Here is a 27,890-nt window from a genome sequence, read left to right as displayed (position 1 = left end):
CGGGGGCGCCACATCCGGCGGCCGCCGTTGTGCATAAAACCGTCGCTGCCGCCGCCGCCGCCGCTGTCGGCGAGAGCTGCCGCTCTGGCTTCCTCTCGGCCGCGGGAGCGGCTGCTCCAATGCTCCGGGGCGGCCATGAGCACCCCGCACTGGTGGGATCAGCTGCGGGCTGGCAGCTCGGAGGTGGACTGGTGCGAGGACAACTACACCATCGTGCCTGCCATCGCCGAGTTCTACAACACGGTGCGGGGCGCGGGAGCGGGGCGCCGGGGGCTCGCGGGCGGGAGGGGCTGTCCCCGGCGCCGCGGCGCCTGGAACCTGACCGGGGCTCCGCGTGGACCGTGGGGCATTCTCTCTCCAGGGCCGGAGTCCACCTGCGCCCCTCCCCGCCCGCGCCTTCCAGCTCCCCATCTGTCCCTCTCTCCGGCCCGGGCCGCGCCGGCTGGGCTCCGCTTCCTCCTCTTGTCGTTTCTGCTGACTGTTGTGTGGTGCGGTCCCCATCCGTCCCGGAGCCAGTGCTCCGTGTCGGCCCGTCTCCGAGTTGGGCCAGTTGCGGGCGGGGACCCTGCGGGGGCAGCGCCCGCGCGCCCCTGGGATCCCCGCGGCGTGACGCACTTGGGTGGCATTGTGCGGTTTTGCGCCGAACACCTGCTCGGGAGGCCCAGGAACGCGGTGGCGCGCCGGCAGGTCTCCGGAGCGGGGCCCAACCCGCGTATCCATCAATAGTAGGTCGAGTTACTTTGGGCCAGAATGAAGTTCATTACCACCAGTTCTTATTTCCTCGCCTTAACTTCGTGCCCCGTCTAATGCCAGCTCCAGTTCAACTCCCCCAGGCCGGTGCGCTCTCCAGTGATGAAGTCCGGGGAGGGAAAGGGAAACTTGGGAGCGATTGGGTACCTGATTTCTAGGTACGGAACGTCCCCACTGCCGAAGCCTGTGTGCTTTTTCCTCTTTGTGGGAGGGAAAGCTTTGCAACTGGGAGGGAAAGACCTCTTTTCGCTGTGCCCATGGCTCAGGATTCTGGCACCAAATGTAAGCCTTGGCGTGGTCATTTCAGTGGTTTGTCTTTTCACTGCTCCGACGGGGAAAACAGGAATTCCTGGTTGAAGGTTCATTGAGAAGTTGAGGTTGTTCTTTAGAATTTTCACCTTAGATTTGCTGGCGAGAACGTTGGCATCAGCCAGTGCTTACTGCCTGGAGGGATCTCTGCTGAGCTGGTCCCTGCCCTCCTAGTCACCGATGAGCACACAGCTCTTGAGAAGGGAGCTGTCATGCTCTCATTTCTGGTGGGTCGGGGCCACAATTCGGAAGTGTGCACCCTCGGTCCTCTTATTGCTGAAACCCACGGCTGCGGCTGCCCTCTCTCCAAACACTCCTGCTTCGTGTATGTGCCCAGGTTAGTTCCTCAAGAACACCTCGTCTTCTGCTCTTCGTAGATACAGTTAGTGGAGGGGGCCGCACCTCACCTGCTGTACCACCTTTTCCAGCGCACACTGTCCGTGTGGGCGGGCGCCCACACCTGTGGAGCAGGGCTGGTGCTTTCCGCAGCGGCCACTCGGTTCTCCAGTTGAAAGCGGAGAATACTACTAGGGATTTCACCGGAGTTAAAGAAGAAATGACAGCCTGGGGACAGGCTCTCATACTCTCTGCAAAGTCATTATCGGTAGAATCTGAGGCCAGCAGAAAGTCAGGCCTGGTTATTTGGCCAAAAAGTGTATAGCTGCCCTGAGCCTGCCTTGAAAAGCCACGGAGTGCTGGAGAAAGGGGAGAACTTGTTTGGTGTTCACTTTTAATCTGGTTCCTTTGGAGCAGTTACGTGGTGAGTGCCAAAATCTTTTTTAGAACTCAACTGCGGATCTTTAGCTGTAGCGTCTGTAGCTGATTAGCCCAGCTGGTCTGCCAGACAGACCTTTTTCTTAGAAATACTTATAAACCACAACATTTGCTTCAGCAGTGCGCAGAGTGAAAGGGAAACTAGGGAGCGACTGTCTCAGAGAAGTGGTTGGTCACCAAACTTTGTTGGTCCAAAGAGTTCAGCAAAAACGATAGCTTCTCTGTCCCCGCGCCCTGGTTATCGGCGGTGCTTGTAGGTCACTGGACAAACCTCTTACTCCTGTGCTGAGGAAGGCAGTGAGCCTTTACTGGGAGATTAACATCTGATTAAATCCTCACAGGAAGGCAGCAGGTCTAGGTATCAGTTATACAAGAAAATAATAATTATTACTAATCTGGAGAAGAACTTGTTTAAGGAATTGAAGATGTAAAGTCAGAAGCCTGGGAGAGGGATCCAGAAGCTTCTTAGTAAGTCTTTGGGGTAGCACATCACAACTACAACTTCAGTTACTGCTGGTTTCCATTCATTGTTCGCTGTGTGCTGAAGCTCTGCTGGGCCACGCTAGGAAGTGGGTGCTATTTTCTATGCCCATTTTATAAAGGAGGAAACGGGCCTAGAGAGAGTATGCAACTTGCTGAGGTCAAGAAAATGGCAGAGCCCGGCTGGTGTGGCTCAGTGGTTGAGTGTTGACCTATGAACCAGGAGGTCATGGTTCGATTCCTGGTCAAGGCACATGCCTGGGTTGTGGGCTCGATTCCCAGTGGGGGGCGTGCAGGAGGCAGCTGATCAGTGATTCTCTCTCATCATTGATGTTTCTCTCTCCCTTCCTCTCTGAAATCAATAAAAATATACTTTTATTTTTATTTTTTTATTTTTTTTTATTGCTTAAAGTATTACAAAGGGTATTACATATGTGTCCATTTTTTCCCCCCGCCCTTGACAGTCCCCTAGCCTCCCCTATCCCCTAGTGTCTTATGTCCATTGGTTATGCTTATATGCATGCATACAAGTCCTTTGGTTGATCTCTTACCCCCCTCCCTGCCTGGGTTGTGGGCTTGATTCCCAGTGGGGGGCGTGCAGGAGGCAGCTGATCAGTGATTCTCTCTCATCATTGATGTTTCTCTCTCCCTTCCTCTCTGAAATCAATAAAAGTATACTTTTAAAAAATGGCAGAACTAGAGTTAGAATTAGGTCCATCTGACTCTGCTAAGGTACAACTTGTGAAGATACAAGTGCCATTGTAGCACCTTAGATTTATTTATGTGGCATAATACATCCATTTATTATTCAGTTGTTCTTTAACTTAAACTCCTGCTTTGGGACCATTTGATCTGTAGGCCAGCCATGATTCTTGATATGAAAAGAAAAGTTTGTTTCAAATAGTTTATTGTTTTGGTTGTTGTTTATTATAACAGTAATACATGATTATGCTAAAAAATTCAGAGTATTCATGTTATAAAGTGAAAAATACCCTTTCTTCTGTATATTTGTTGTTGTTAGTCCTCACCGGAGGATATTTTTTCCATTGATTTTTAGAGAGAGAGGAAGGGAGAGAGGAGGGGTAAGAGAGAAAGACATATTGATTGGTTGCCTCCCACACATGACCTAACCAGGGCCAGGGATTGAACCTGCAACCCAAATACTTACCCTTGACCAGGAATCAAAACTGTGACCCTTTGGTGCACGGGCTGACCTCTAACCACTGAGGAACACTGGCCAGAGCCCTTCTGTATCGTTTTAGACTTTTTCTAGGCATATAAAAAGCACTTGTATTATTTGTGTGAGTATATAAAATATGTATGTATATTGCATACACAACCCAATCTAAGTTTTTTTCAACCCAATTGAGATACTACTACACAAACTCTTCTGTACCTTGTTTTTTTTCACATAATATGTCTTGGAGATAGTCCTATATTTGCTCTTATCTTTCTCTTTACAATGTCTACACAGTATTTCATTTAATGGGCTAGCCATAATTTATTTAACCAGTTAATTCCTTATTGATGGACATTTAGGGCAGTTTCTGTTTGTTGTATTGGTTTCTGAACAGTGATGCACTGACTATCCTCACACATGCATCTGGATATATTTTTCAAGGACCAATCCTAGGTTGGGAATTGCTGTGTCAAAGGGAATATTCACTTTAAAGCAGTGGTTCTCAACCTTCCGGCCCTTTAAATACAGTTCCTCATATTGTGACCCAACCATAAAATTATTTTCGTCGCTACTTCATAACTGTAATGTTGCTACTGTTATGAATCATAATGTAAATACCTGATATGCAGGATGGTCTTAGGCGACCCCTGTGAAAGGGTCGTTCGACCGCCAAAGGGGTCGCGATCCACAGTTTGAGAACCACTGCTTTAAAGGCTGGTAATTATTGCTAATCTGTTTTTATTTTCAATTACAGTTGACATAGTACTTTATTATATTAGTTTGAGGTGTACACACCCCAGTGATTAGACATTTATAACTTACTAAGTGATCATCCTAATAAATCTCATCTGACACCATACATTAGAATATTACTTGACATTATTGAGTATTAGATATTGCCTATGCTGTATTTTACATCCCCATGACTATTCTGTAACAACCCATTTGAACTTCATCTCTTCACCTTTTTTCACCCACCCCTCCAACCCCCCAACCCCCCAACCCCCCAACCCCCCAACCCCCCAACCCCCCAACCCCCCAACCCCCCTCCCATCTTGCCCCAAATCTTATCATCCTTTGCTTCAGCCAAACCCAAATATCTTCTCTAAGAACACAGCCTTTTGCTTGAGCACATTTTGTACTATTTCTTCTATATACAAGTTTTATTAAATTCAGTTTCTTTTTAAAAATATATATTTTTATTGATTTCAGAAAGGGAGGGAAACAGAGAGAGAGAGAGAGAGAGAAACATCAATGCTGAGAGAGAATCATTAATTAGCTTCCTCCTGCACATCCCCCACTGGGGATCAAGCCTGCAACCCCAGCATGTGCCCTGACTAGGAATTGAACTGTGACCTCCTGGTTCATAGGTCAACACTCAACCTTTGCGTTGCACCAGCCAGGTGAATTCAGTGTTTTGTTTTGTTTTGTTTTTTTTTAATGTTTTAAGTTTTAAGGCCCCAGTCACACTGAAGAGGAAGACTCCAGACCTAGCTGCTTTGGAGAAATGGGGAGGGTGTCTTTTAACCACTGGACTTAGCCTTTGGGGACTCTGTTGCTGGGCAGTGACTCAGGGGGACAGAAGGAAATCAACTGGTGCTGAAAAAAGTCTTGAAGCAAAACATATGCATAAAACCAATCCATGATCTGTTACCTCCCCCAGTCAGATAAGGAAAGTAGAGTCCTCTTTATATGCCAAAAGCCCACATCCCATTACTTGTAGGGCATAATTATCCATCCATCCGTCCATCCATCCATCCATCCATTCATTTACTAGGCAACTACTGTGTGCCTTCACAGAGACCAGACCCACAGTCACCTGGGTGGTGAAGGCCATAATAAAAGTGTTCGTAAGTCACCTAGGTGTTAGAGCTCTGCATGGGGTTGGGGTTCTGTGGAGGGTGGAGTGGGGGGATTTTGCAAGAAGACTTCTGTATAGAGTGATCAACTTGTCCTGGTTTGCCAAGGACAAAATTGGACTGTCTTGATTTTAAAAGTGAAAGTTCCATGTCCTGAAAACCCTCCTTAGTCCCAGGCAAACCAGGACAGTCGGTCATCTCAGAGGCTGGAGGGGAGCCATGGGATGGATGGTTAGGAATGTGCATACAATGAAGACACGCAGAGAATTTTCTTAGTCAGGGTATTGACCCTTGTCTGCTTATGAACTTGTTGAGAAAAACTCAGAGCTTCTTGCTTTGTCAGTATTTACCCTCTGCTGGGGAAGTGCCCATTCACATGCATCAGGATGAGTTTGCAGTGTGTTCCTGACATTACTATGGTGCAGATGTTATGTGGGAATTCATAGAATGAGGAAGTTTCTAAGGAAATAATACATTTCAAAAGGTTTGCTTTCCTTTCAATTAAAATAATCTGTTTTGCAGGCATTAAATAATCCAGTTCTCCAAAGGATAATCCAACAATAGGCTTTAAAAAATACCTCTTGTCTGAACTATTCTTCAACTTTAGTGACCCCATACGATTTTGAGAGGAAGTTTCATTTCTCAGTAGATATGGAGCCATTGAACCTGTCTTTTAACCACAACTCATTTGCTTTCCGTATTTCTTTGGGAGTTCCTTCCTCTTTTTGTCTTGGGGAGCGTCTCCCTCTAATTTGATCTTTTCCTTTTCATAGACTGACTTGTTTAAAAGGCCTGGTGGAGGCCAGCAGATGTTGCTAGATGGTCTGTGCAGAAGTTAATAATATGATTTCATATTATGTGGGTGTATCTGTTAAAATGGTGCTTCTAAACTGAACTCTCTAATACGTGCAATGAAAAAAAAGTGTTTGGAAGTATCATAATGTTACTGCAGGTATAATAAACGACTCATGCTTTCGTGAGTAATGTGTAAATACATTTAAAAGTGATCCGTGTGTACCTTGCTAGTGGTAATATAAATTGACAGCCATTTGGGGGCAGCTTGGCAGCAGTTAGCTGCACTTGGCTGATGCAAGGGAGACTGAGAGAGAGGACTCGAGGCAATAAAGATATATTGGGGATAAAAAACAAATGTGTTATATTTTCCAACATTGTAGGTGGGGCTGTAAATTGGTGTCCTTCCACTGGGGAATGGCTAAAAAAACCCACAGAAAACCAAAAAACTCGTGCCAACCGCAGCACTTATCGCAAGTGAGGAGATAAATCTATACGAACTAAGTTGAAAAAGATTTATAAAGCATGTTGTGAAATGAGAAGAGAAAGTTGCAGCCCTGGCTGGTGCGGCTCAGTTGGTTGAGCTGTTGTTCCAGGCACCAAAAGATCGCCAGTTTGATTCCTGGTCAGGGCACTTGCCTGGGTTAGGGGCTTGGTCCCCAGTGGGAGGCATGCAGGAGGCAGCCGCTCTCTCTCTCCCTCTTACTTCTCCAGCTCCGAGGGTGATTTCCTCGTGACCTTGGCCAGCTGAGGAGTTTTTCTGGGCCCTCAGTTATATCCCTTTGTAAAACAAGGGATGATTAAGAGCTCTCATTTTAACTCTTTATTTTTTATTTATTTTTTCCTCTCACTTTAACTCTTAAAGATCTCTAACTCTTTAAACAAGTTCATAGAAAGTTAAAGGCTGTGATCATAACAATGAACAATAGCCTACTGCCTGTCTGCTTCTTGGTGAATGAGTATTGGCATTTCTAGGACTGGAGACTGTGTACCTGGAACACCTGACACAATTTATCCATACACTCCGCCAGGGTCACCAGTAGCTCATAGGGCTCCGATGTGGGATAGAGATAAAGATCCCCATCAGAGTAGACCACCTAGAAAAAGGTACCCTGTTCTCCAGAATGATGCAGCCCGCTAGGGATTTCAGCCTGGGATTTTACCCCATCCCGTCCCCGATGAAAAATCTTACCTGTCTTTCCTTCTATTATTTCTCTCCCACCTTGTCTTTCTCCTCTTGCTGAAAATGGCGTCACTCCTAATCTCTCTTGTTCCCAAATGGTGATGGAGGCCTATGTTGGCCACTGGTGTTGCCAATCCTTATCGGTACTATGCCTCAAGTTCTGGGGTTTGCTGAAGCATTTTGTATAGTTGTGCACCAATGTGACTTTGTAAGTCTGGAAAAAGCCTTCTACCTTTCCTGGCCCCTTCAGTTCAGTTCAGGCACTCACTCATAGTTCGTTTGAGGCCCCCTCTGTATTGTGTTTTAAAAGCCCCCATGCCCTTGGCTTTTCAGACTTCATCTGCCCCATTCCATCTCTGAAAGTACTCTCCTTAAATCTTTCTGTGTGTACCCCTCCCACCCCATGCCCACTGGGGTTGCTCATTTAGACTTAGCTGTTGTCTTAACCTTCTTCACTGTTCCTCTGTATACATAGTCCTGTATGAGGAGCCCCTCACTCCACACTTAGAGATGAAATTTAAAAAGCTGGATATTCCTACCACTTCATACCTTCTAGGATGGCCTTCATAAGGCAAAACAACCCCCAGAAAATAAGTGTTGGCAAGGATATGGAAAAATTAGAACCCTTGTGCATTGCTTGTAGGAATGTTAGATGGTTCAGCCACTGTTGAAAAGAGTTTGGTGGTTTCTCAGTAACTTACACATAAAATTACCTTATTGTCACTGGAAAGGGGCCAGGCTGAGATGGGTCTGCCCCAGCACAGTTACTCTGTCTAGTATGGCGGTCCCTGGCCACATGTGGCTACTGAGCACGTGAAGTATGGTCGGTCCTGAAGGAGATGTGTGGTCAGTGTGGAATTCACACTGGGCTTCAAAGCCTGGATCTGAACAAAGAGAATGGAAAATATCTTATTAATGATACTTAAATAGTGATTACATGTTGAAATGATAATATTTTAATGTTACATTAGATAGAGTATATTTTTTAAAAAACCAAATGCTGCCCAGACGGTATGGCTCAGTGGTTGAGCATAGATCCAGGAACCAAGAGGTCACTGGTTCAATTCCTGGTCAGGGCATATGCCGGGCTTGTGGGGTCCGTCCCCAGTAGGGGGTGTGCAGGAGGCAGCCGATCAATGATTCTCTCTCATTGATGTTTCTTGCTCTCCCTCTCCCTTCCTCTCTGATATCAACAAAAATATATTAAAAAAAAAAAAGCCAAATGCCTTCTGGAGAGATAACAGAGGCTTAAATCCACACTGAAGTCTGAAAGATAAAATGGTATATCATTTTTCGCCCAGTCGGCATGGCTCAGTGGTTGAACCAGGAGGTCACAGTTCAGTTCCCGGTCAGGGCACATGCCTGGGTTTCATGCTCAATGCCCATAGGGGGTGTGCAGAAGGCAGCTGATCAATAATTCTCATCATTGATGTTTCTATCTCCCTCTCCCTTCCACTCTGAAATCAACAAAAAAATATATATATTTTAAAATATATTTTATTGATTTCTTACAGAGAGGAAGGGAGAGGGATAGAGAGCTAGAAACATAGATCAGCTGCCTCCTGCACACTCCCTACTGGGTATGTGCCTGCAACGAAGGTACATGCCCTTGACCGGAATCAAACCTGGGACCCTTGAGTCCACAGGCCGACGCTTTATCCATTGAGCCAAACTGGCTAGGGCAACAAAAATATATTTAAAAAATAGATAAAATGGTATCCTTTTAAAGCTGGGAAAGAACCTACACATTTGATCTTCACCTGAAAGTAGGTTTTAGATAGAGTGAGGAAGCGACAAAGGGCGACAGGGGACTCTAGGAAGAGTCTGCCTTCTGTGGGCCTGGAAGAAAAGGCTGGCCTTGCTGACAGAAAGTTACTGGGGGCTCCAGCTTGCCTAGTCCTCCTCACCTGTATTAAACTTTATTTTTACCATTATTTAGTATGGATCTTATCGTAAGAAGTGTATGTGCTAGTAAACTAGAAGGCTTCTTAGTTCGTCTGTGCAGGAAAAGAACAAGTCCCCGATTCTTAGAATCCAGGGGGAGCCTGAGCAGCTTTCAGATGGCAGTGCTGGTACTGCCGCTGCTCTGACCAACGCGGCGGTAAGGAGCCCGCTACATGCGTATCCAAGGAGTTTTACGTTTTCCTGTTGTGGATCTGCAGGAAGAAAAGTATAAGTGCTTAGACAAGATGCATGGCCACATTGATCTCAGTTTGCAAAGGACATACTGGAACAAGCTGCTTTGTGTTTTGTTTTGTTTTTTGCCCTTTTACTTAATATTTATCTTTTCATTTTACGTTTCCCCCCAGATCAGCAACGTCTTGTTTTTCATTTTACCTCCCATCTGCATGTGCTTGTTCCGCCAGTACGCAACGTGCTTCAACAGTGGCATCTACTTAATATGGACTCTTTTAGTTGTAGTGGGTAAGTGGACCCGTTTGGGAGCATGGGCTGAAAGGGAGGAAATGGAATTCCAACACTTCCTGTCTCCTGTGAACATTATGTTTTATAAACCAAAGTCGCTCTGACGTCTTAGCACACTTTTATGTTGCTTGCTTGAGGCCAAAAGCACTCTTTCAAATATGGGCTTGATAACAAGGTTGGCTGTAATTATCAATTGTATTTGAGAGTTCATTTATGTCACTGCCATTGGTGTTATGCCAATGCAGTTTCTGAGAACTTCTGAAGAAAGTCATGTGGAACAATGGAACTAACTCTGATGAGACTGGTCTCTAATGGACTAAAGGTAAAAACAAAACAAAACAAAACAAATTCTAGTTGTTTGATCCTTCATTGTTTTGGGAAATACTTGGGTAATTTCCATTTCCTTCCACAGGCAGATTGGGAACTCTTAGCAGGGAGAGAGTGTTGACTTCTTTTTACTGCCTATTCCCATGAAGGCTAGTGGATGAAGAGAGACCGTGCTCACCTGTGGAACCATTAAAGTTCTGAAGTGCTGATATTTAGGCCCGCCTTGAAATCCTCTTTCTAGACTTGAAGTCTGCATGCCTAGGTGGTGTGAGTTTCTTCCTTCGGTTTCTTTTTTCAGAGAGAGCGAGCTATCTGGTGATTGCGACAGTGGTTCGTGAAAGGGCTCTCCTTAAGCAGTGTATTGAATTTGTGAGTCTTTTCTTCTTCGGTGACACTTTTTATTGGTTGTAATTGATTCTAGGAATTGGATCCGTCTACTTCCATGCAACTCTGAGTTTCCTGGGTCAGATGCTTGATGAACTTGCAATCCTTTGGGTTCTGATGTGTGCTCTGGCCATGTGGTTCCCTAGAAGGTATCTGCCAAAGATCTTTCGGAACGACAGGTAAGCTTGTGCTAGGCACCTGCTAGGTGCAATACCCAATATAATGTAATATATCAAGAAAAACGGCACACGATGAAGCCCAGCCTAGTGACGAGCTCATCATACTCCTGTTTAATACCTCCTGATTGTTTAGCGTCTGACAGTATAAATGAACTGACAGGTAATAGAGAGGATTCTATATGCCTGGAGAAGAATTTATATAACATTAGGGACAGAACGTCAAATGTCTCCCTTATTTGATGTGAGAAAAAGTGGAAAGATTATCAGTGGGGGGGAAATTCTTGAATGGCAGTTCAAAGACCTTTGATTTCCTGTTAGAATATTTCCTTTAGTCCAACCTACTCCACCATTTTATAAATTTACAGTAGAATCCACTAAGGAATTGGTTCTTGGAGCCATAGCTACTGTAGTTGTTCACACACACACACCCCTCCAAACTGGAAACCCAGAATTTCAGGAAAGGATGCATTTTAATATCCATTGTGTTATGCTTATATGCTTGAGTATTCATCCAGTAAATACTTTTTGAACACTTACTATTTGCTATGCATTTTCCTAGGCTTCTAGGCACTGAGATGTAGCAGTAAATTAAACAACAGAACCTCTGCCCTGGATGACCTTACACTGAGGTTGGGGAGATTGTCAATCAACAAACAAACACATAAATACTATTAGGGAGAGACAAATCTATGATGGAAATGAAGCTGGTAAGGGGTCGTGGTAACTTCGAGTTTGGTCAGGGATGCCTTCCTGAGGAGCTGTATAAGGGTGTTAATATCTGAAGGAACAGAAGAGAGTCACCCTCATAAAGATAAATGTTCCCAGAACATATTACTCATGTTTGTCAAGGTATGTATGGATAGTCTAAAGATAGGGATTCAGTTAAGCAAGCTGGTACAGGGACAGGAGCTATGCAGCTATTAACTGTTGTGTAGGGACTGAGGTGGAGGCGTGTCCATGAAATATGATGGCTGCAAAAGCACATTGTAGAACTGTGTGTGCAATATTCTAATTTTAGAATGAATGAAATAGCCTCTTGTTGAGTACATGTCTTTGCACGCGCACAAAAATGCCTGGGAGGATGAGGATAGCCACTGCCACTCTTAGGAATTGGTGTGGAGAGAGAGCTTTCATTTTTACCTTTTTAAAAAAATATATATTTTTTTTTATTGATTTCAGAGAGGAAGGGAGAGGGAGAGATAGAAACCTCAATGATGAGAAAGAATCACCGATTGGCTGCCTCCTGCACGCCCCCCACTGGGGATCGAGCCCGAAACCCAGGCATATGCCCTTGACCGGAATCAAACCTAGGACCCTTCAGTCCTCAGGCTGATGTTCTCTCCACTGAGCCAAACTGGCTAGGGCTCATTTTTACCTTTAATCTGCACTGTTTTTCTTTTTACAAAGAGCACATGTTAATTTTTAATATGAAAATGTATTTTTAAATGAGGCAGGGAGAAAACACTATAAATGGATTAGCTGTAGAATCTTCATCCTGGGTAGTACGATTTGCATTAAATAGTGTTATCTCTGAGTATAATCAAATAGAAAGAAGTATCCTTAAGGTTACTTATCAAAAAGTGAGAGAGAGAGAGAGAGGGGGGTAGGGAAGGAGGGAGGGCGAGAAGGAGAGAGGGAGCGGGAGGGGGAGGGAGAAGGAGAGGAAGAGAGAGAGAGAGAGAGAGAGAGAGAGAGAGAGAGAGAGAGAGAGAGAGAGAGAACCACCTGTTTACCAGTGGAAGTGAAAAGGAGGTATTCCCCGTCTTAGATGAAATAATGAAATCCAGTCTCCATGTGGCTGAGCCTTCTCCTCAGTGGAGGAAATGCACATTAAACCACGCAGGTTGGTTTAGCTGCCTCTGGTTTCTAGTCTTGTCCCGTTTCCTTGTTCAGTTTCAGGACAATGAATGAGAGTGATCAGAAAGCCTCCTGAGCGGGGTGGGGGGAGGGGAGGGAGGAAGGCGATGGCACCAGGCAGGGTCATGAGGTGAGTTTGCAGGCGGACTTTCTGACTCTGCCTGATACACACACCATTTCCTCTCGGCTTTTCCTGTTGTCTCCGAAGGTGCCCACAAGCCCCTCCGTCCTTTCCCGAGCCTGGCGTGTGTCAGGTTGAGAGCTACGGTACTGTTTTGCTCTTGGATCTCATCTTTCAAGTCCTGGGATCGGAGGGAGAAGTGGAAGACATGGGAACAGGGTTCTGTTTGTTTGCGGCACTCTGGAGGCCTGGGTTGAAATTCCAAGTGACATGTTTTAATGTACTCATAAGAGAGGACCTTTTTCTTTTCTCATTTCTTGAATGTGTGAGATAATGTTGTTATGAGCAGGAGACGAGAATATGGGGCAATGGCTGTAGTAATTCACACTTACCACCTTTATTTTTATTTTTATTTTTTTAAATATATTTTTATTGATTTCAGAGAGGAAGGGAAAGGAAGAGAGAGATAGAAACATCAATGATGAGAGAGAATTATTGATCGGCTGCCTCCTGCACATCCCCTACTGGGGACGGAGCCCGAAATCTGGGCATGTGCCCTTGACTGGAATCGAACCTAGGACCCTTGAGTCTGCAGGCCAACGCTCTATCCACTGAGCCAAACCAGCCAGGGCACCACCTTTAATAATGAAAACATAGCCCGAGGCAGGGAAGTCCCTGACCCTTGGGACTTTTCGGTCACCAGCGCCATTTCTCTGTGGAAGCTGGGACCCCTTTCAGTTTGAGCAGAGTCCTTTGGCAGCACTGACCACCATGTATGTATATATCCCTGGCCTTGGAGAATACCTGGATTTGAATCCTAGCTTCCCGGTTTATAAACGGTATAACTTGTCTATACTCTAACTTTCTATTTCTATTTCCTCATCTATAAAATTAGGTAGTTCTAGGGTTTTTGCGAGATGACTGCAGCACTCCGTATGGTACCAAGAACAGGGTGAGCGCTCAGTCAGAGTTAGCTCTCAGGACTGCCCATGGCACGGAGAGATTGCTGCTGGCATCTCTGAGATAAGCACACAAATGGAAGGAGAGAGTGGGCATTGAGGATTTTAATGAGCAAAGAAAGAAAAGGTGTGTGTTACAGGAAGTCGCTCACTCTAAATATAAGGGTGTCGATTCCACTTGTCTGTCTTCAATTTCCAGGGATGGGGAGAGCGAGGAGAGCAAACCCCTCCATGGGCTTCAGGGCCCCTGACAGGTGGCAGCTCTACAGGAAGTGGCAGGCCACACCAAAGACTTCAGGTCAATACCAGGATTTCTGAAGATCGGGGTTGCGTGATTTAGCTGCCTGCATTTACCAGATAGTTAACATCGATCTCTCCTTTTTGTTTGTTTGTTTGTGATCTAGACTTTGCTGGACTATTTTCAAAAACCAGTTCAGAGTAGTTCCTGTGTGAGATTCCTGGAGAGGAGACAGCATAGAGGCTAAGTGACTGGGTCAGACAGATATAGATTTGAATAACGATCTACCTTTTTTTTTTTTTTTTTTAAGCTCTGATACCTCATTTTGCTCATGTAAATTGTAGATAATAGCAGCATCCACCTCTTGGGGTTAGAAATATATGATAAAATCTTACAAAGCATATTAAGGACTCACTCAGTGCTAGCAGTAATTATGAATGACTAATATGGGTAAGTGTTTGAAGATAAGGATGACTAGAACAGCAGGCATTATGTAAATAATTGGTGGGTTTAAAAAAAGAAGGGTTTTCTTTCATCTTGCCTAGAATGTTTTTACGAATTGTCAGGACACACACTTCACTATAGATGGTTATTAATAATTTTTAGACATTTTTGTTTTGAGAAAAAAAAAACAAGAACAAAGAAATATTATAGACTTAATTATATCCATTTCTAAAATAATTTATCCTGCTGTGATTTTTAAGAGTTTGCCTCTACAAAGTCTAGGGACAGAGCTCACTTTAGAATGCAGTTCATTCTTTGACTCCTGAATTGCAAGGGTGCAGGCTGGGGTCTGCGTGTCCTGCTCTCACGCTGACTAGATGACTTGGGGTCACCATCTCCGACTCTCTGGGCCTTATCCGTTCCTCACTTATAAAATGACAGGCATGAGCCTTCCAAGACCAAATAAATGCTGTAGTCCTGTGACTCTCAGGGGCTTGTCCTAACTAGGTTGTTTGAACCCTAGAGGGTAGTTTAAAGCAGTGGGTCTTAACCAGGGACATTTCTGCCTCTTAAAGGACATCTGGGAAGTTTACAGTGGTCACAATGATGGGATGTTTTCTCATCCATAAATTGCATTTGACTTCAGAGGAGTAAAAGGGCCATTACAACTATTTGATTTTAAAAATGGGCAGCGGGTCTGACAGAGTGAAAACCACTGCTTTAAATGGTAGCCGATGATAATAGTAATAGCTTTGTTATAATCATAATATGATGATGGTGCCGGGTGGCTAGATTTTGGTTTGGGGAGCACAAGAAGAAGAAGGGGTGCTAAGAGTTCCCTGACCTGGTGTTCAGTTGGAACCCACAATGGGCTGGACAGTTGACAACAGGACCAGCGCCGGCAGTAGCCATCACTGCCCAGAAAAAGCCTGGGGGGCCCTTGGCTCCTGGAGAGTGCTAGCTCTCTTGCACCCAGGGCCTCCGGTCACTCTGGGTCGCTGGGCTGCCATGTGACTTCTGTTGCCTTCTGCTGGCTGCAAAATCCTGCTTTCACAGGACGTCCTAGTTGGCTAAGTGGCCTTCCCAAAGCACATTCCACACGCCCACCGGGCTGACATGGGAGGTGTCTGCCCCTGGTCAGAAAGCATGTTGTGTCAGGCTTGCTGCCTTTGAACTCTGGCAGTGCTATCTAGAGTCTTTGGTGATTGCAACACCAGCTCAGTCAGATTTTCCCTGGGAGTGTGCTGTTATTAACAACAATAATATTTTAAAGAGCATTTATTCTCAAGCGATGGCAGTGATTGTGGATTTGATGAGCAGACACCATGTACCAGGCACTGTACCAGTATGAAATGCTGCAATGCTTGCAGGAACACCCTTAGGCGGGTGTCTTCACTCCAAAGCCTGGGGGGAGTCCCGTGATTTGCCAGAGATCCCACAGCCACCGAGTGCAGAGGCAGAATGTGAGCACACAGGGGTCGCACGGGAACACCCGTGCTGAGAATCCCTGTGGCTCTCTCGAACCTGAGTCTGAATCCTAAACCATTGGATACAGGGAGGTGATTCCTTGTGCAAGTTTTAATTATGTGTTTCCCCACTCTAAAAAGGCCCAAAGCCTGAGTATGTGTCACACCACCTCAACCCAGGAAGAGAGTTGTTGTGGGTCCCCAAGGGTTATGCACACGTTCGGGCTGGGAGAGCAGGCAGCCTTTTACCCAGTAGCTGAAGGCTGCCAGCCAAGGTCAGGAGAAAAACACGATTCTCCCGGGGATTTGCCGCCTGGATCCTTTCCCAGACATATTTTTTTTCCTCTGGTCGAAGTTCAGGGCTACCATTCCTGTTCATTCCGCTCAGAAAGTTGGCAGCTTGATCAATGATTTCCTGTGCCTTGAAGATAAATGGGTTTCCTCTAAGAGATAAATTTGTATTTTTAAGGTTTCAGTGAACTTTGATTTTTTATGATGGAATTTCATTTAAATTAGTTTCCCAAATGTGACCTGTTCCAGGGCTCATGGCCAAAGTAAATGGTGCTCATAACAGAAACTTCAGGAATATCACGAGCTCTTAAATTTCAGTCATAGATGAGGCCTTAGAGACAATCTAGTTCGGACTTTTCATTTTCTAGATAAGGAAGTGGGGTCCCGAGGAGAGAGGAAGGAGCGTGGTCAGGATCACGTCGCCGATTCTGGCTCTTGCTGCTGAAAGCATCTCCACTCGAGTGAAAGGGGGCTCTCAGTTATTTCTCTAAGATCTGTCGTGTCAAAAAACTTGTCAACACAAAAGGCCAGTGCTTCCCAGACCGTGGATTGTCAGTAAATACAGACACTATTACAGTGTTTTAAAGACTTTTACTCGCCGAAACCGGTTTGGCTCAGTGGATAGAGCATCGGCCTGCGGACTGAAAGGTCGCAGGTTCGATTCCGGTCAAGGGCATGTACCTGTGTTGTGGGCACATCCCCGGTGGGGGATGTGCAGGAGGCGGCTGGTTGATGTTTCTCTCTCATCGATGTTTCTGACTCTCTATCTCTCTCCCTTCCTCTCTGTAAAAAATCAATAAAATATATTAAAAAAAAAAAGACTTTTACTCTTGTGTGCTGGACACAGGAGGTTTTTTCCGTGCACACACACACACACATACATATAATTGATATTTAGAAAGAGGAAGGGAAAGAGAAACATTGATTGGCTGCCCTCTGCACGCCCCCTCCCTGGGGATTGAGCCCGACACCTGGGCACGGGCCCTGACGGGGAAACCGACTGGCAACTTTTCCGTGCATGGGACAACGCCTAACCAACTGAGCCACACTCACCAGAGTGATGTTTTTCTTTTAAACCAGGAAGCTTACAGAACGGGGGTTGATAACACTGTTCTGTGGGCCAAATTGGTCCACTGCCTGTCCTTGCAAATCAAGTTCTGTTGGTGCACAGCCCTGCCCGTTCCCTCCCTTACTGTCCACAGCGGCAGTGAAGTAATTGTGTGACTCACAAAACCTAAAATATTCACTGTCGGGCCCTTTCCAGAAACGTTTACCAAATCCTGCTGTAAAACATGTGAAAAGAAAAAGAAAACAAGTATCCATATCTCACCCTTACGGGCTGAAGTTGATTCTAATGTTCTCGTGGCTAAGTATTTAGAATATTTCTGATTATTCCCTAAGGATAGATTCCTAGAAGTGGAATTACTGAGCCAGTGAGAGTGAATGGTGTTTAGGCTCTGGGTACTTGGTGCACAATTTCTTCTCAGCTTCCACACCCACCAGCAGTGCCTACACCTTGTCCACATTTGACAAAAAAACCTCCTTAGCTAATGGGTTTGGTTTGCTTTCACCGATTCAGGGGCAGGTTCAAGGCGGTGGTCTGCGTCCTGTCTGCAGTTACAACGTGCCTGGCGTTTGTCAAGCCCGCCATCAACAACATCTCTCTGATGACGCTGGGGATTCCTTGCACTGCGCTGCTCATCGCAGAGCTGAAGAGGTGGGTGCCGTTCCCCCTGCCCTTCGCTGTCCCTGTGACAGGGACGCACCAGCTCCTCGTTCCTTTACTCCCCTGAGTGTGGAGGAGGAGTTGGACTTTTCGTGAAGAGTTAGTTCCTGACTGTTGTTTGAGAGCAGGTTCAATCTCATTTTCCCAAAGAGGGAGCAGCTCTTTTGTGGGTGCAGCTGTTTTGTGGGTGCAGTACATCCGAGGGGTCCAAAGCTAGATTAGCGGAAACATTTCGAGGACCTAATGTGCCCCTAGACCAGTGATGGCGAACCTACGACACCTCTGACATGCGAACTCATTTTTTTGGTTGATTTTTCTTTGTTAAATGGCATTTAAATATATAAAATAAATATCAAAAATATAAATCTTTGTTTTACTATGGTTGCAAATATCAAAAAATTTCTATATGTGACACGGCACCAGAGTTAAGTTAGGGTTTTTCAAAATGCTGACACGCCGAGCTCAAAAGGTTCACCATCACTGCCCTAGACCAAGGGGCCCAGAGTGAGTGAACTCTATAGAAAGGAGAATAGGTTTGTTCATATGACAAGAATAAGGAGAAGAGCCCTAAAGAGGCAGTTGCAGTCACACACAGAAGGAAAAAGAAATGAATTTCTGTGTACAAGGTACAATGTGACTTCTGGTGTCATACTGTCAACGGCTACTTTCTCTGAGATCTGGTTTCTTATTTACAAGCTACCAGGAAAGCCTTTTGTCCTTGGGTAAGCATTTTCCTTTGGGAAGTTGTGTACTCAGAGTTCAGGTTGATATGGAGAAACATTTTAGCTTCGCTCTTTTGTGTACACGACTGTCTTCTTCTAGCCCTAGTGCTCTTAGAAAATGCTTCTGCTTTGTGCGCCCACTTGTAGAAATGCAAGATTCTCTCATTGCTGTGGACATGGGTGTCTTGGTGGAAGTCTTCTGTCTGTCCCACTTGGTGAAAGTCGCTCTGTGTAATGTGTCAGTCAGCTCTCTCTCAGTCTTTGTTTTGAGAGGAGACATGTACTTTTCTATCCTCTGCCCCACCTCTGGGGGTTGCGTTGATTGTCAGCAATAACAGGCAGGGTCAGAGGTGGCTGAAGAGGTAGGTAAGCCTGCCAGCTGGCCATGGAGGGACGCTGTCGGGCTTGTCTCATTGGCTTCTTTGAGGAGCCTTCAAGGACCAGGGAATTAAGATACCTATTTCAGACACTAACAGATATTTTTTTTAAAATATATTTTTGTTGATTTCAGAGAGAAAAGGAGAGGGAGAGGAAGTGAAACATCAGTGATGAGAGAGAATCATTGGTTGGCTGCCTCCTGCACTTCCCCCCACTGGGGATCGAGCCCGCAACCTGGGCATGTGCCCTTGACCAGAATCAAACCCGGACCCCTCTGTCCACAGGCCGACGTTCTATCCACTGAGCCAAACCAGCTAGGGCCACTAACAGATCTTGAAACTCTTTGAAAAACACACACAGTTAAATAGCTGTAAGACATCTGAAATGGATTTGTAATAGTCACTTTTTCTCTTTCTCATTAGCCTCAATCCTAGAGCTTGTTTCTAGTCTTTTCATACTTTCATTGTCCTTTCTGAGCCTTCTCTCAGACCATGAGGAAATAACATTCATTATGACTTGGGGTCATGATCTGACATTTGCTGAAATTTGGGTGGTGTTCTCACATTATCGAGTGACTCAGCTACATCTAAAATATTGTAAAATAGACTCATTTTTTCTGATCATAAGAGAGTTGATTAAGGAAAACTTTGAGAATGCAACAGAGGGTCAAGAAGAGAAGCAACAGTAGACATCTGCTCAGATTTTTCTATCCTAAACTTGGGTCCTGCTTTTGCACTTAACCTCACATTGGCATTTTGATTCAAGCCCTGAAAAGTGGGACTATACCCAATGGAGGTCAGGTTTGGATAAGCCCCAAGTGCAAATAAGCCTGGTGTGCAGCATCTGGCAGGGTCTGCCCCCTCGCCAACAGAGAAAGGGACAGTGCAGGCTGCCCTGGACCCTGACTCTGCAGTGCTTCCCTCCCAGCATTCCAGGTGCCAGCCCCGCCCACCCCAGGGGACTCGCCCATGTGACATTCCACCTCTTCTTGCCACTCAGCACACACACTGCATCTCCAGCTCTCTGTGCTGGGGTGTTCCGTAAGCCAAACTTTCTGGGGTCAATTAAATTGAGTGTATAGATCCTCCAGTACCAGACCAATTGCCTGTATATTTGTTGATACTTGCTTCTGTCCATTTTCATTTTACCTTTAAAAATGGCAAGGCTAGAGGCCTGTTTATTTTGCCTTTTAGAGTGCAAAATAAATTGTCTATATATTTGACTTAAGCTTCTGAAATGGAATGACTTATTTTCCTGAGAGGGCTGGAGAAGACCAGGTTTTGGTTGGGGGAAAGGTTAGGAGTTCATTATGGACATGTTAAATGTGGATCTATCTGAGACCTCGGTGGACATGTTTAGAAGGTAGTTGGGTTTGGAGTCTGGAGTCAGAGAGGGGCCTGGGTGAGAGGTATGGCTCTGGGGCTCATCTGTGTACATATGGGATTCACATCCACGAGCTGGCGGAGTGACGGTATGTGGGGTAGGAATTCCAGTGCCAAGGGGCTGGGGAGATGTGAGGAACCAGACCAGCGTTCAGGGAGGTGGGCGGAACCCAGGACTGATGGCACCTGGATCCCGTGCAGGTGTGACAACGTGCGTGTATTTAAGCTGGGCCTCTTCTCGGGCCTCTGGTGGACCCTGGCCCTCTTCTGCTGGATCAGTGACCGAGCCTTCTGTGAGCTGCTGTCGTCCTTCCACTTCCCCTACCTGCACTGCGTGTGGTAAGCCCAGCCCGTGGGGGGCTGCACTCTCCTTTGGCTCCGTTCTTCTTCCAGGTGCCCAGGTGTGCCCAGGGGACAGGGCAGCCCGAGTGCCCCCTCTCCTCGGACACTGTCAGACTTTTCAGAAGCAACAGAAACTACTGTCCAAAGCAGAATGGGCTCCAGGGAGCTGGCTCAGCCAGAACAAAAAGACCTCATTGTTTATGCTTCAAGTCCGGGTCTCTGACCTCTGGCTCCATTATTAAAGCATAATGGAGCCTGAAAACCGAAGCCGTCACCTGAGCTCTGGCTAGACCGCTCGGGTGGGGGAGGTGGGGAAGGCTTGGGACAAACGTCGGGACCAGTCCAGGGATGTCCAACTGGGGACCAAAGGAGGTAAATATGACCTCTTTCAAGATATTGTACATTTTTGTCAACCCAACTTCCCTTTTGGGTTTGAATGACGAGGTGAACACTTGGGCCTCAGGTCATCTAGGGACAGTCTCACCCATTCATGTTACAGGTGGAGACGGAGGCCCAGAGAAGTAAAGTGAATTGTTCACAACACCAGCTGGTTATGTAAAACCAGCCCAGGTGTCCATAGGGGGACTTGGAGCATCTATACCTGGATGCTCAGGAGACACTGTGAGGTCAAACAGTGAAGCAGGTTGCGAAGTGGGCAGCATCCTTCTCTCAGAAGCTGAGGAGGAGGCCGAGTGGCTGCCTAGGAACCACTTCCGCTCCAGACCCAGTCATCTCCCCCTCGCTGTCCTCCAGGACTTGTAATTGCAAGCAACGAGGACCAAGGGAAACATGAAGGATGTCTCCTGCAAATTGAGAGCCTCCAGGAGGGAATTCCATTGGTAACGAGTTGGAAAAACTGTTAGATCTGAATCAGATGAAGCGTGACTTGTCAGGAAATGCCTAAAAACCACATGGTTTAGAAGAATTTGCTTACATTTCCTTGGGGGAAAAAAAAAAGGCTTGGGGACTTCAGAACTCTTTGCAAAAGGTGAAATAAAACAAAACAGCTCAAATTGGGATTCCAGCCTTAGGATCCATTGCCTGATGTTTCTTAGGTTCAACCTTGACTCACACTAGTGAGTTTATAAACACTTTATATATTTGCTGAGTTATAATCGACAGATAATAAAACACGCAGATTAATACTTACCTGGCAGGGAGATACCGTTATCACGACGGTGGTTTTCCCAGGGCGAGGCTTATCCATTGCGCTCTGGTGTGCTGACCCCTGCGATTTCCTCAGATGTGGGAAACTTGGCTGCATGGTTTGTGGTAGTCGGGGACTGCCTTCCTGCTCTCCCCTAAAAAATAAAACAAAACGCACAGATGTAAATGTATGGCTTGATGAGTTTTGATAAATATATACACCTGTGTAAATATGACCTTATTCAAGATATAGTACATTTTTGTTGATCCAAGCAAGTTCCCTGGGCACACTAGCAATGTAAGTAAAATTTGAAGATTATACTGTAACTAGAGGCCTGGTGCACGAATTCGAGCACAGGTGGGGTCCCTCCTGGCCAATCAGGCCGTCTCGCCAAGTCCCAATTGGGGCTGGCCCTGGGGAGGGACTGCGGGAGGTTGACCGACCAGGGGAAGGGACCACAGGAGGTTGGCTGGCTGGCCAAACTGGGGCCATCAGGGCCAGCCACCCAGGGGGAGGGACCGCGGGAGGTTGGCCAGCCACAGGAGGTTGGCTGTGGGAGTGCACTGACCACCAGGGGGCAGCTCCTGCATTTAGCGTCTGCCCCCTAGTGGTCAGTGCACGTCATAGCTACTGGTCGGTCGTCTGGTTGTCCAGTTGTAACGGTCACTTAGGCTTTTATATACTAGTATATAGATAACTTTGGTTTAAATTCAGTTTGTTTCTAAATTTGGTGTACTTTCTGCTTTGTCAAAATGGACCATCTTTTTGTCCCAGTTATAAAATGGCTTGCTTTTTAATAGTAAGTTTAAACAACAGAGAAATATAGGAAGAGAGAAGCTCTGATAATTCCATCTACCAAAGGGAGAACCGTTGTTAATGGCCTGAAGTATATCCTTCTTGATTATGTATATATATATTTCTCCACTATGCTTTTTAAAAACAAAAATAGCATCATTCTGTACATGATGCAAACTGGTCCTTTTTTCTCCCTTACACCAAATACTAGGTCCTGGACAACTTTCCTTACCAAGGCCTGTCCGTTATCTTAATTAACTTTGTGTGTGGCCGATCAGTACTTCACAGTGTGCTTTCTAAGTCCGCCCTCTTAGCCCCCGTTTTAAACCCTGGGGCTCAGTCTTCTGGGTTAGACTCCAAAGGCATTTGCACGGTGGTTCCTGTTATCAGGCTGGAATATTAGAACATCCTAAAACAGGCCTTTTGCTCCAGATTTATCATTCCCCTTCTCCCCTTGCTAATTAGAAGCCCGGAAGGTCATTGCGCCAGGAAGGGTGGGTCAGGCCAGAAGGGGGCGGGGCGGTGGGGGGAGGCACCCCGCAGCAGGCGCAGCCTCTGCCAGGGCAGGACTCACCTCCCGTCCTGTCTCCCTTCCAGGCACATCCTCATCTGCCTGGCCGCCTACCTGGGCTGCGTGTGCTTTGCCTACTTTGATGCCGCCTCCGAGATCCCTGAGCAAGGCCCGGTCATCAGGTTCTGGCCCAGCGAGAAGTGGGCCTTCATCGGCGTGCCCTACGTGTCCCTCCTGTGCGCCCACAAGAAATCCTCAGTCAAGACCACGTGACGGAGGGCGGGCTTCTTGCCAGCCAAGACCCCTGGGGGGTCTCAGAGTTGGGGGTGGGGTCTATTTTCTTAAAAATGCTGTTTCCTTGGGCTCTCCCTGGTGTGTGTGGACCCCGGACGCCACTGCTCCCGGAGATGGAAAGTAGGGGGCTGAGGACTGGCTACAGCGTCACTTTCGAGGCAGTGGCTTGTGGTCCGCGTCCCTGAGCAGCGGGGGACTCAGTGCCTCCTTCCTGCGGGTCTGTGGGCCCCAGACCCCCAGACCCCCAGTTCCTGCTGACAGTCAGATCCTGCCACAGACAACGCCCTCCACCCGTCTGATGGAGGACGCCAGGTTTCCATTTGGGAAAACCACACACACACACACACACACACACACACACACACACACGCGCGCGCGCGCGCTTGTGGCTGTGGCTAGGGAAGCTAGCTCTCTGCTTGCCGTGCTCAAACACCCGGGTTTTACATGCATTTGTGGATCCTTTCACTTCTACCTCTGCTGAGACATGGAGACCTGACAGGTGAGGGTAAAGCTAAGGAGAAAACCCCTCTGTGCCAAAACGACTGTCCATTATAAGCCATTACTGAAGAAGACGAAGTGTTTAAATATGGACACTGTTGCCCCCACCCCAGCCCAGTAGCCTCAGACACACAGAGGAGTCGCTGGGTCCCTCCCCAGACCCCTCCTCACTGCCTGACCTCTAACATCACCCAAGGGCTGTGACAACCGTGAGGGCGGGGGCCCGGGCTCAGAGCTGGGAGCAGCCACGAAGTTTTGGAGACGTGTTCTCATTGGACACCTCCTGTGAGCTGCCTGGATGTTACCTCAAGAACATCCCCGACCTTTCTCTGGCTTTTGCTGGGGTAATTATTCTCCACGCTCGCACTGGGAGGGGCTTCCTGTAGATTCTCCGAGCATTTGGGCCGCAGTCCCCAGTGCTGGCAGGAACCACGCATTGGCTGGTGGGTCCTTGGCTGTGTAGCAGGGCAAAGCTGTTGCCTCTGAGTTTTTCCCACCTAAAGTGACACTGGCTACCACTGAATCTCCTCTTCCCTGGGCTGGGATGGATGGGAGACTCCACAAGCCCTGAAGGTGTGAGGGGGGCGGGGGCGATTCGCAGCCTCAGGGATACTCATTCTCACTCAGGCGCTTCCTGCTTTGCAGCCTACCCTGTGAGGGCAGGGCAGGCCGTCCTTGCGCGGCCAGGAGTCTCGCCACTGTGCGAAGCGCCTCAGAGTTGGGCAGCAGCAGTGAGGCCTGGCCGGGAACTGTTTCTGTGGCTGGAATTTGCACAGGACCTAAGGCAAAACCCCATGAAAGAACGGAATTCGGAGTTTAAAAATGAATGACTACCTTCTGTGGTTTTCAAGTTATTTTAGCAGCAGAACCCTGTTTTCAGTAAGAAATCTTTATGGAACCCCAATGTGTGAAATGGGTTTTATTAGCTTAAATTTACTTTGAGGTTAAACTTATAGCAGTTCTTAAATATATCAGGCAGTGAAAATGCAAATTAACGATTTGGCGGTTTTCAAGGTAGAAAAATTGGGTATTGAATGAGTGTACATACTGCTATATTGTAGTGTAAAAGTATATTCTAAAAACGATGTTTGAATTAAATATTTCAAGAACCTCTAACCCACCTCTATGCGACCTAGGTGGTTCATGAAACAGAATTTGAAAACTGCTAAGTCCTTTGGGGTTCAAGTCTAGCATTTTTAAAAGGGAGTTACCAGACTGCCCTCTCTTCTGGTTGGCTCAGCAGGCACGGATCCTGGTTTCATCCATTCTGCACAATAAAAATGCCCCCAAGTAAGGGGTTTGGTGTGCTGTAAGCTCACCTGTCTTAGCGTGGAAGCGTAGATCAGGAGACGCAAAGAGAGGAGGGTAGGACATGCTTGTGCGTGTGTCTGTCTGGAGGGTTCCTTGGTGAGGGGAGCATTGTCAAGGACGGACCATTTACTCCATCAGATGCAGGGCTGGTTCCCTGGGGAGCACTACCTTCAGCTCCCAAGGCTTTGACCTCCTGGAAGGTTCTGGGTGTCTTTGGAAATAGGGATGAACGGTGACTGCTGGAAGGAAGGAAGGATGTGCCCTGACTCTCGGGCTATTTCCATCCCTCTAGCACAAGAAATGATGTGAATAAGTTCATCTGAATAAGTTCAGATGTCAGGAGGAATGCTTCTGATAGGAACACAGTGCCCTACTAGGAACTGGTTTTAATGCAATGAGGGCCAAGAAAAAGGTGGGAAGTGGGGTATACTGAGGAGGGCAAACATAACCCGTTTGAACAGCAATCACTATGGCTTGTCAGCATGGGATGGCAAGTCAAGAGAGTATTTAAGTTAGGTTGATGGTTTCATTCATATTTGTAGTTACATATTTATAATGCTTTGATAGCACTACTTGCTCTTTAAAGAAAATTGGGATACTACAAAAACGTCAAAGAAGTAATCTATTTCTGTAGCTCAAGGGCAACCATTCATATTTTGGTATATTTCCTCCTAGTCTTTTTTTCCCCTACTACATTTGTAAGTAGATGTCTTTTAGAGCTGATGGTTTGTCCTGTGGCTTGAGTGGAATGAAAGTGTGAGTTGGGTATTTTGCATGAAGAGCAGGCTTTGAAGTGCACTCGCCTTAGCGAGACGCTGGAGAGCTCATCACTGGATTCTGAGCCCGACTACTGAGTCTTCCCTGCTGATGGAGCCGCGCGTGGACTCATGGACTGGATTCTACTCCTAGATATGCTTCTGCTCTTGGACTGACGAGTAATAGGAAATAGTGTTAAATATGTGGCTCTAAGGTTTTGATGTTTGCCGATGTAAAGTGAGTGAAGGGCTTATTTCATTAATGAACGTGCAATCAAGAATCGTTCTCCCTGCTGCCACGGAGGGAAGTGGCGATCCCACACTTGGGAGCTAGGTCACGGCAGTTGCTCTGCTAGCTATCAGATTTCTGCTCTGGGTAGAATTTGCCCCAAATCAATATCCAGAAGGAATGCATTTTGCATATTAAAAAAAAAGTTACCATGTTATTAAGTGAATGATTCTTATTGAATACTGTTTGGTTGCTTATTGATTTTTCGGAAAAGAAATATTTATCCCCTTGATGAGCATATTATAAAACAAGCACTTCAGTGAACATATTTAAGGTGCATGGGAGCAGATATCTGAACCTATTTGGTCACATGCTACATTTTGGGGGAACACTGTCCCTCTGGAGAGCGCCTAAGCTCGAGGGTCATCAAACACAGGCTTTGTGAAATGCCATCACCTATTCTGTTTATTGGGTTTCTCAGGTGTGTAAAGCATCTCACCAGTCCATCATGCTTATATGAGCCAGTGCCGTCTTGGCGGCCCCAGGACTGGATTGGAGCCCTCCCTGGCTCTCCCTCCCTCGGGGCTGACATGGGACCCCCTGTGAGGGACAGGTGAGGGCTGAGGCTAGCCCAGCCAGAGCCCCGACCAGAGCTCCTTTTCTCCTAATGGACTGGGACCTTTCATAGCCAGCTCTTTGCCCTGGGTGCTGCCATTCTAGCTGGCCAAAGAGAAGGCTCGGGCCAGGTTGGGATTCCCCATGGCTTTTATAACATCATTCTATGGACTTCTTTTTCTTGAATGGCCCCTACTATAAGGGGCTAATTGTTTGAATTGTATCTCTATATGTTAAGCCAGATTTAAGAGTATTTTATAACCACAGTTTGTAATTAGAACAAATATAGTATTTTCAGATACATTCCTTCTAGAGTTTATACTTTATGCAGGGTGTGCTGTGTAAGGCGTGTGCCCACTGGCTGTGGTGGCAGTTAACCTCCATTGCTTTGGGAGTAGCGTAAGGCCTTTTGAAATGGAGCTCTTGCACTTTATGCTCTTTCTGTGAACTCTGACAGCTATGTTTCATATTAAAGCCGTGATGGCATTTTCTGTGACTAAATATGTATGTATGTGGTTATTTCCACAATGACTTTGAAATGCCCATGTTAAAAAAAAATGCATTAAATGGATTTATAGCAAAGCACATTTGCCCAAATTCATTTAAAAAAATATTTTTTATTGATTTCTGAGAGGAAGGGAGAGGGAGAAAGAAATATCAATGAGAGAGAATCATTGATCGGCTGCCTCCTGCATGCCTCCTATTGGGGATTGAGCCTGCAACCCAGGCATGTGCCCTGACTAGGATTGAACTGTGATGGCTTGGTTCATAGGTCGATGTTCAACCACTGAGCCACAATTGCCAGGCCCAAATTCATTTATTAATGAATTTGGATTATCATTGTTATGAAACGTACTTAAAATTAGTGTAAGTAATTGTTAGTTTCTGCTCCGAGCTATGAAATCAATACACCTAGACGTTTCCAATATAAAGTACCTAAAAGCAGATTACTTTTATTAAAAGTTCTATAATTATGTTAGATGGATATAAAATCTCAAATATAGAAAATAATTCATCTGTGCTGCATTTCATCCAATCACTGGGAGGAAGATCATACGACATTTCAAAATAGTAAATGATTGTAGGAGGACTATTTTTCTTAAAATTTTTGTGTTTTCAGTGAAAACATTCAGAGGCCATCATATAACGGGTAATATGACCATTAGAG

The 27,890-nt window shown here is 46.2% G+C and overlaps 1 protein-coding gene and 1 non-coding gene across 3 annotated transcripts; both read left to right on the top strand.

Annotated features, from left to right (window-relative positions):
* On the top strand, positions 1 to 27,223 carry ACER2 (alkaline ceramidase 2). 2 transcript variants are annotated; one of them, XM_059656563.1, is made up of 6 exons: positions 10 to 243; positions 9,637 to 9,751; positions 10,500 to 10,641; positions 17,597 to 17,734; positions 20,427 to 20,564; positions 23,107 to 27,223. In XM_059656563.1, exons 1-6 carry the CDS (start codon positions 136 to 138, stop codon positions 23,291 to 23,293), a joined length of 828 nt encoding a protein of 275 aa, XP_059512546.1. In that variant the 5' UTR covers positions 10 to 135; the 3' UTR covers positions 23,294 to 27,223. The 2 variants fall into 2 exon arrangements, with proteins under 2 accessions (XP_059512547.1, XP_059512546.1); XM_059656564.1 differs by lacking the exon at positions 17,597 to 17,734 and having other exon boundaries at positions 1 to 243.
* On the top strand, positions 21,710 to 21,871 carry LOC132212926 (U1 spliceosomal RNA). Its single transcript, XR_009447861.1, has one exon. It is a non-coding gene; the product is annotated as a U1 spliceosomal RNA (small nuclear RNA).
* Positions 27,224 to 27,890: the final 667 nt, after the last annotated feature.

Source organism: Myotis daubentonii, chromosome 11 (assembly GCF_963259705.1).
Source record: "Myotis daubentonii chromosome 11, mMyoDau2.1, whole genome shotgun sequence".
Taxonomy (NCBI): Eukaryota; Metazoa; Chordata; class Mammalia; order Chiroptera; family Vespertilionidae; genus Myotis; species Myotis daubentonii.
The sequence above is the reverse complement of the archived record's forward strand: the minus strand, read 5'-3'. Positions and strand labels throughout refer to the sequence as shown.

Bases quoted from the DNA above. Each gene is read 5' to 3' on its own strand.
- ACER2 (XM_059656563.1), top strand. From the start codon at position 136: ATGAGCACCCCGCACTGGTGGGATCAGCTGCGGGCTGGCAGCTCGGAG. The intron at 10,642-17,596 runs GTAAGCTTGTGC...TCACCGATTCAG, and splicing joins AAGATCTTTCGGAACGACAG to GGGCAGGTTCAAGGCGGTGG. The intron at 17,735-20,426 runs GTGGGTGCCGTT...GATCCCGTGCAG, and splicing joins CTCATCGCAGAGCTGAAGAG to GTGTGACAACGTGCGTGTAT.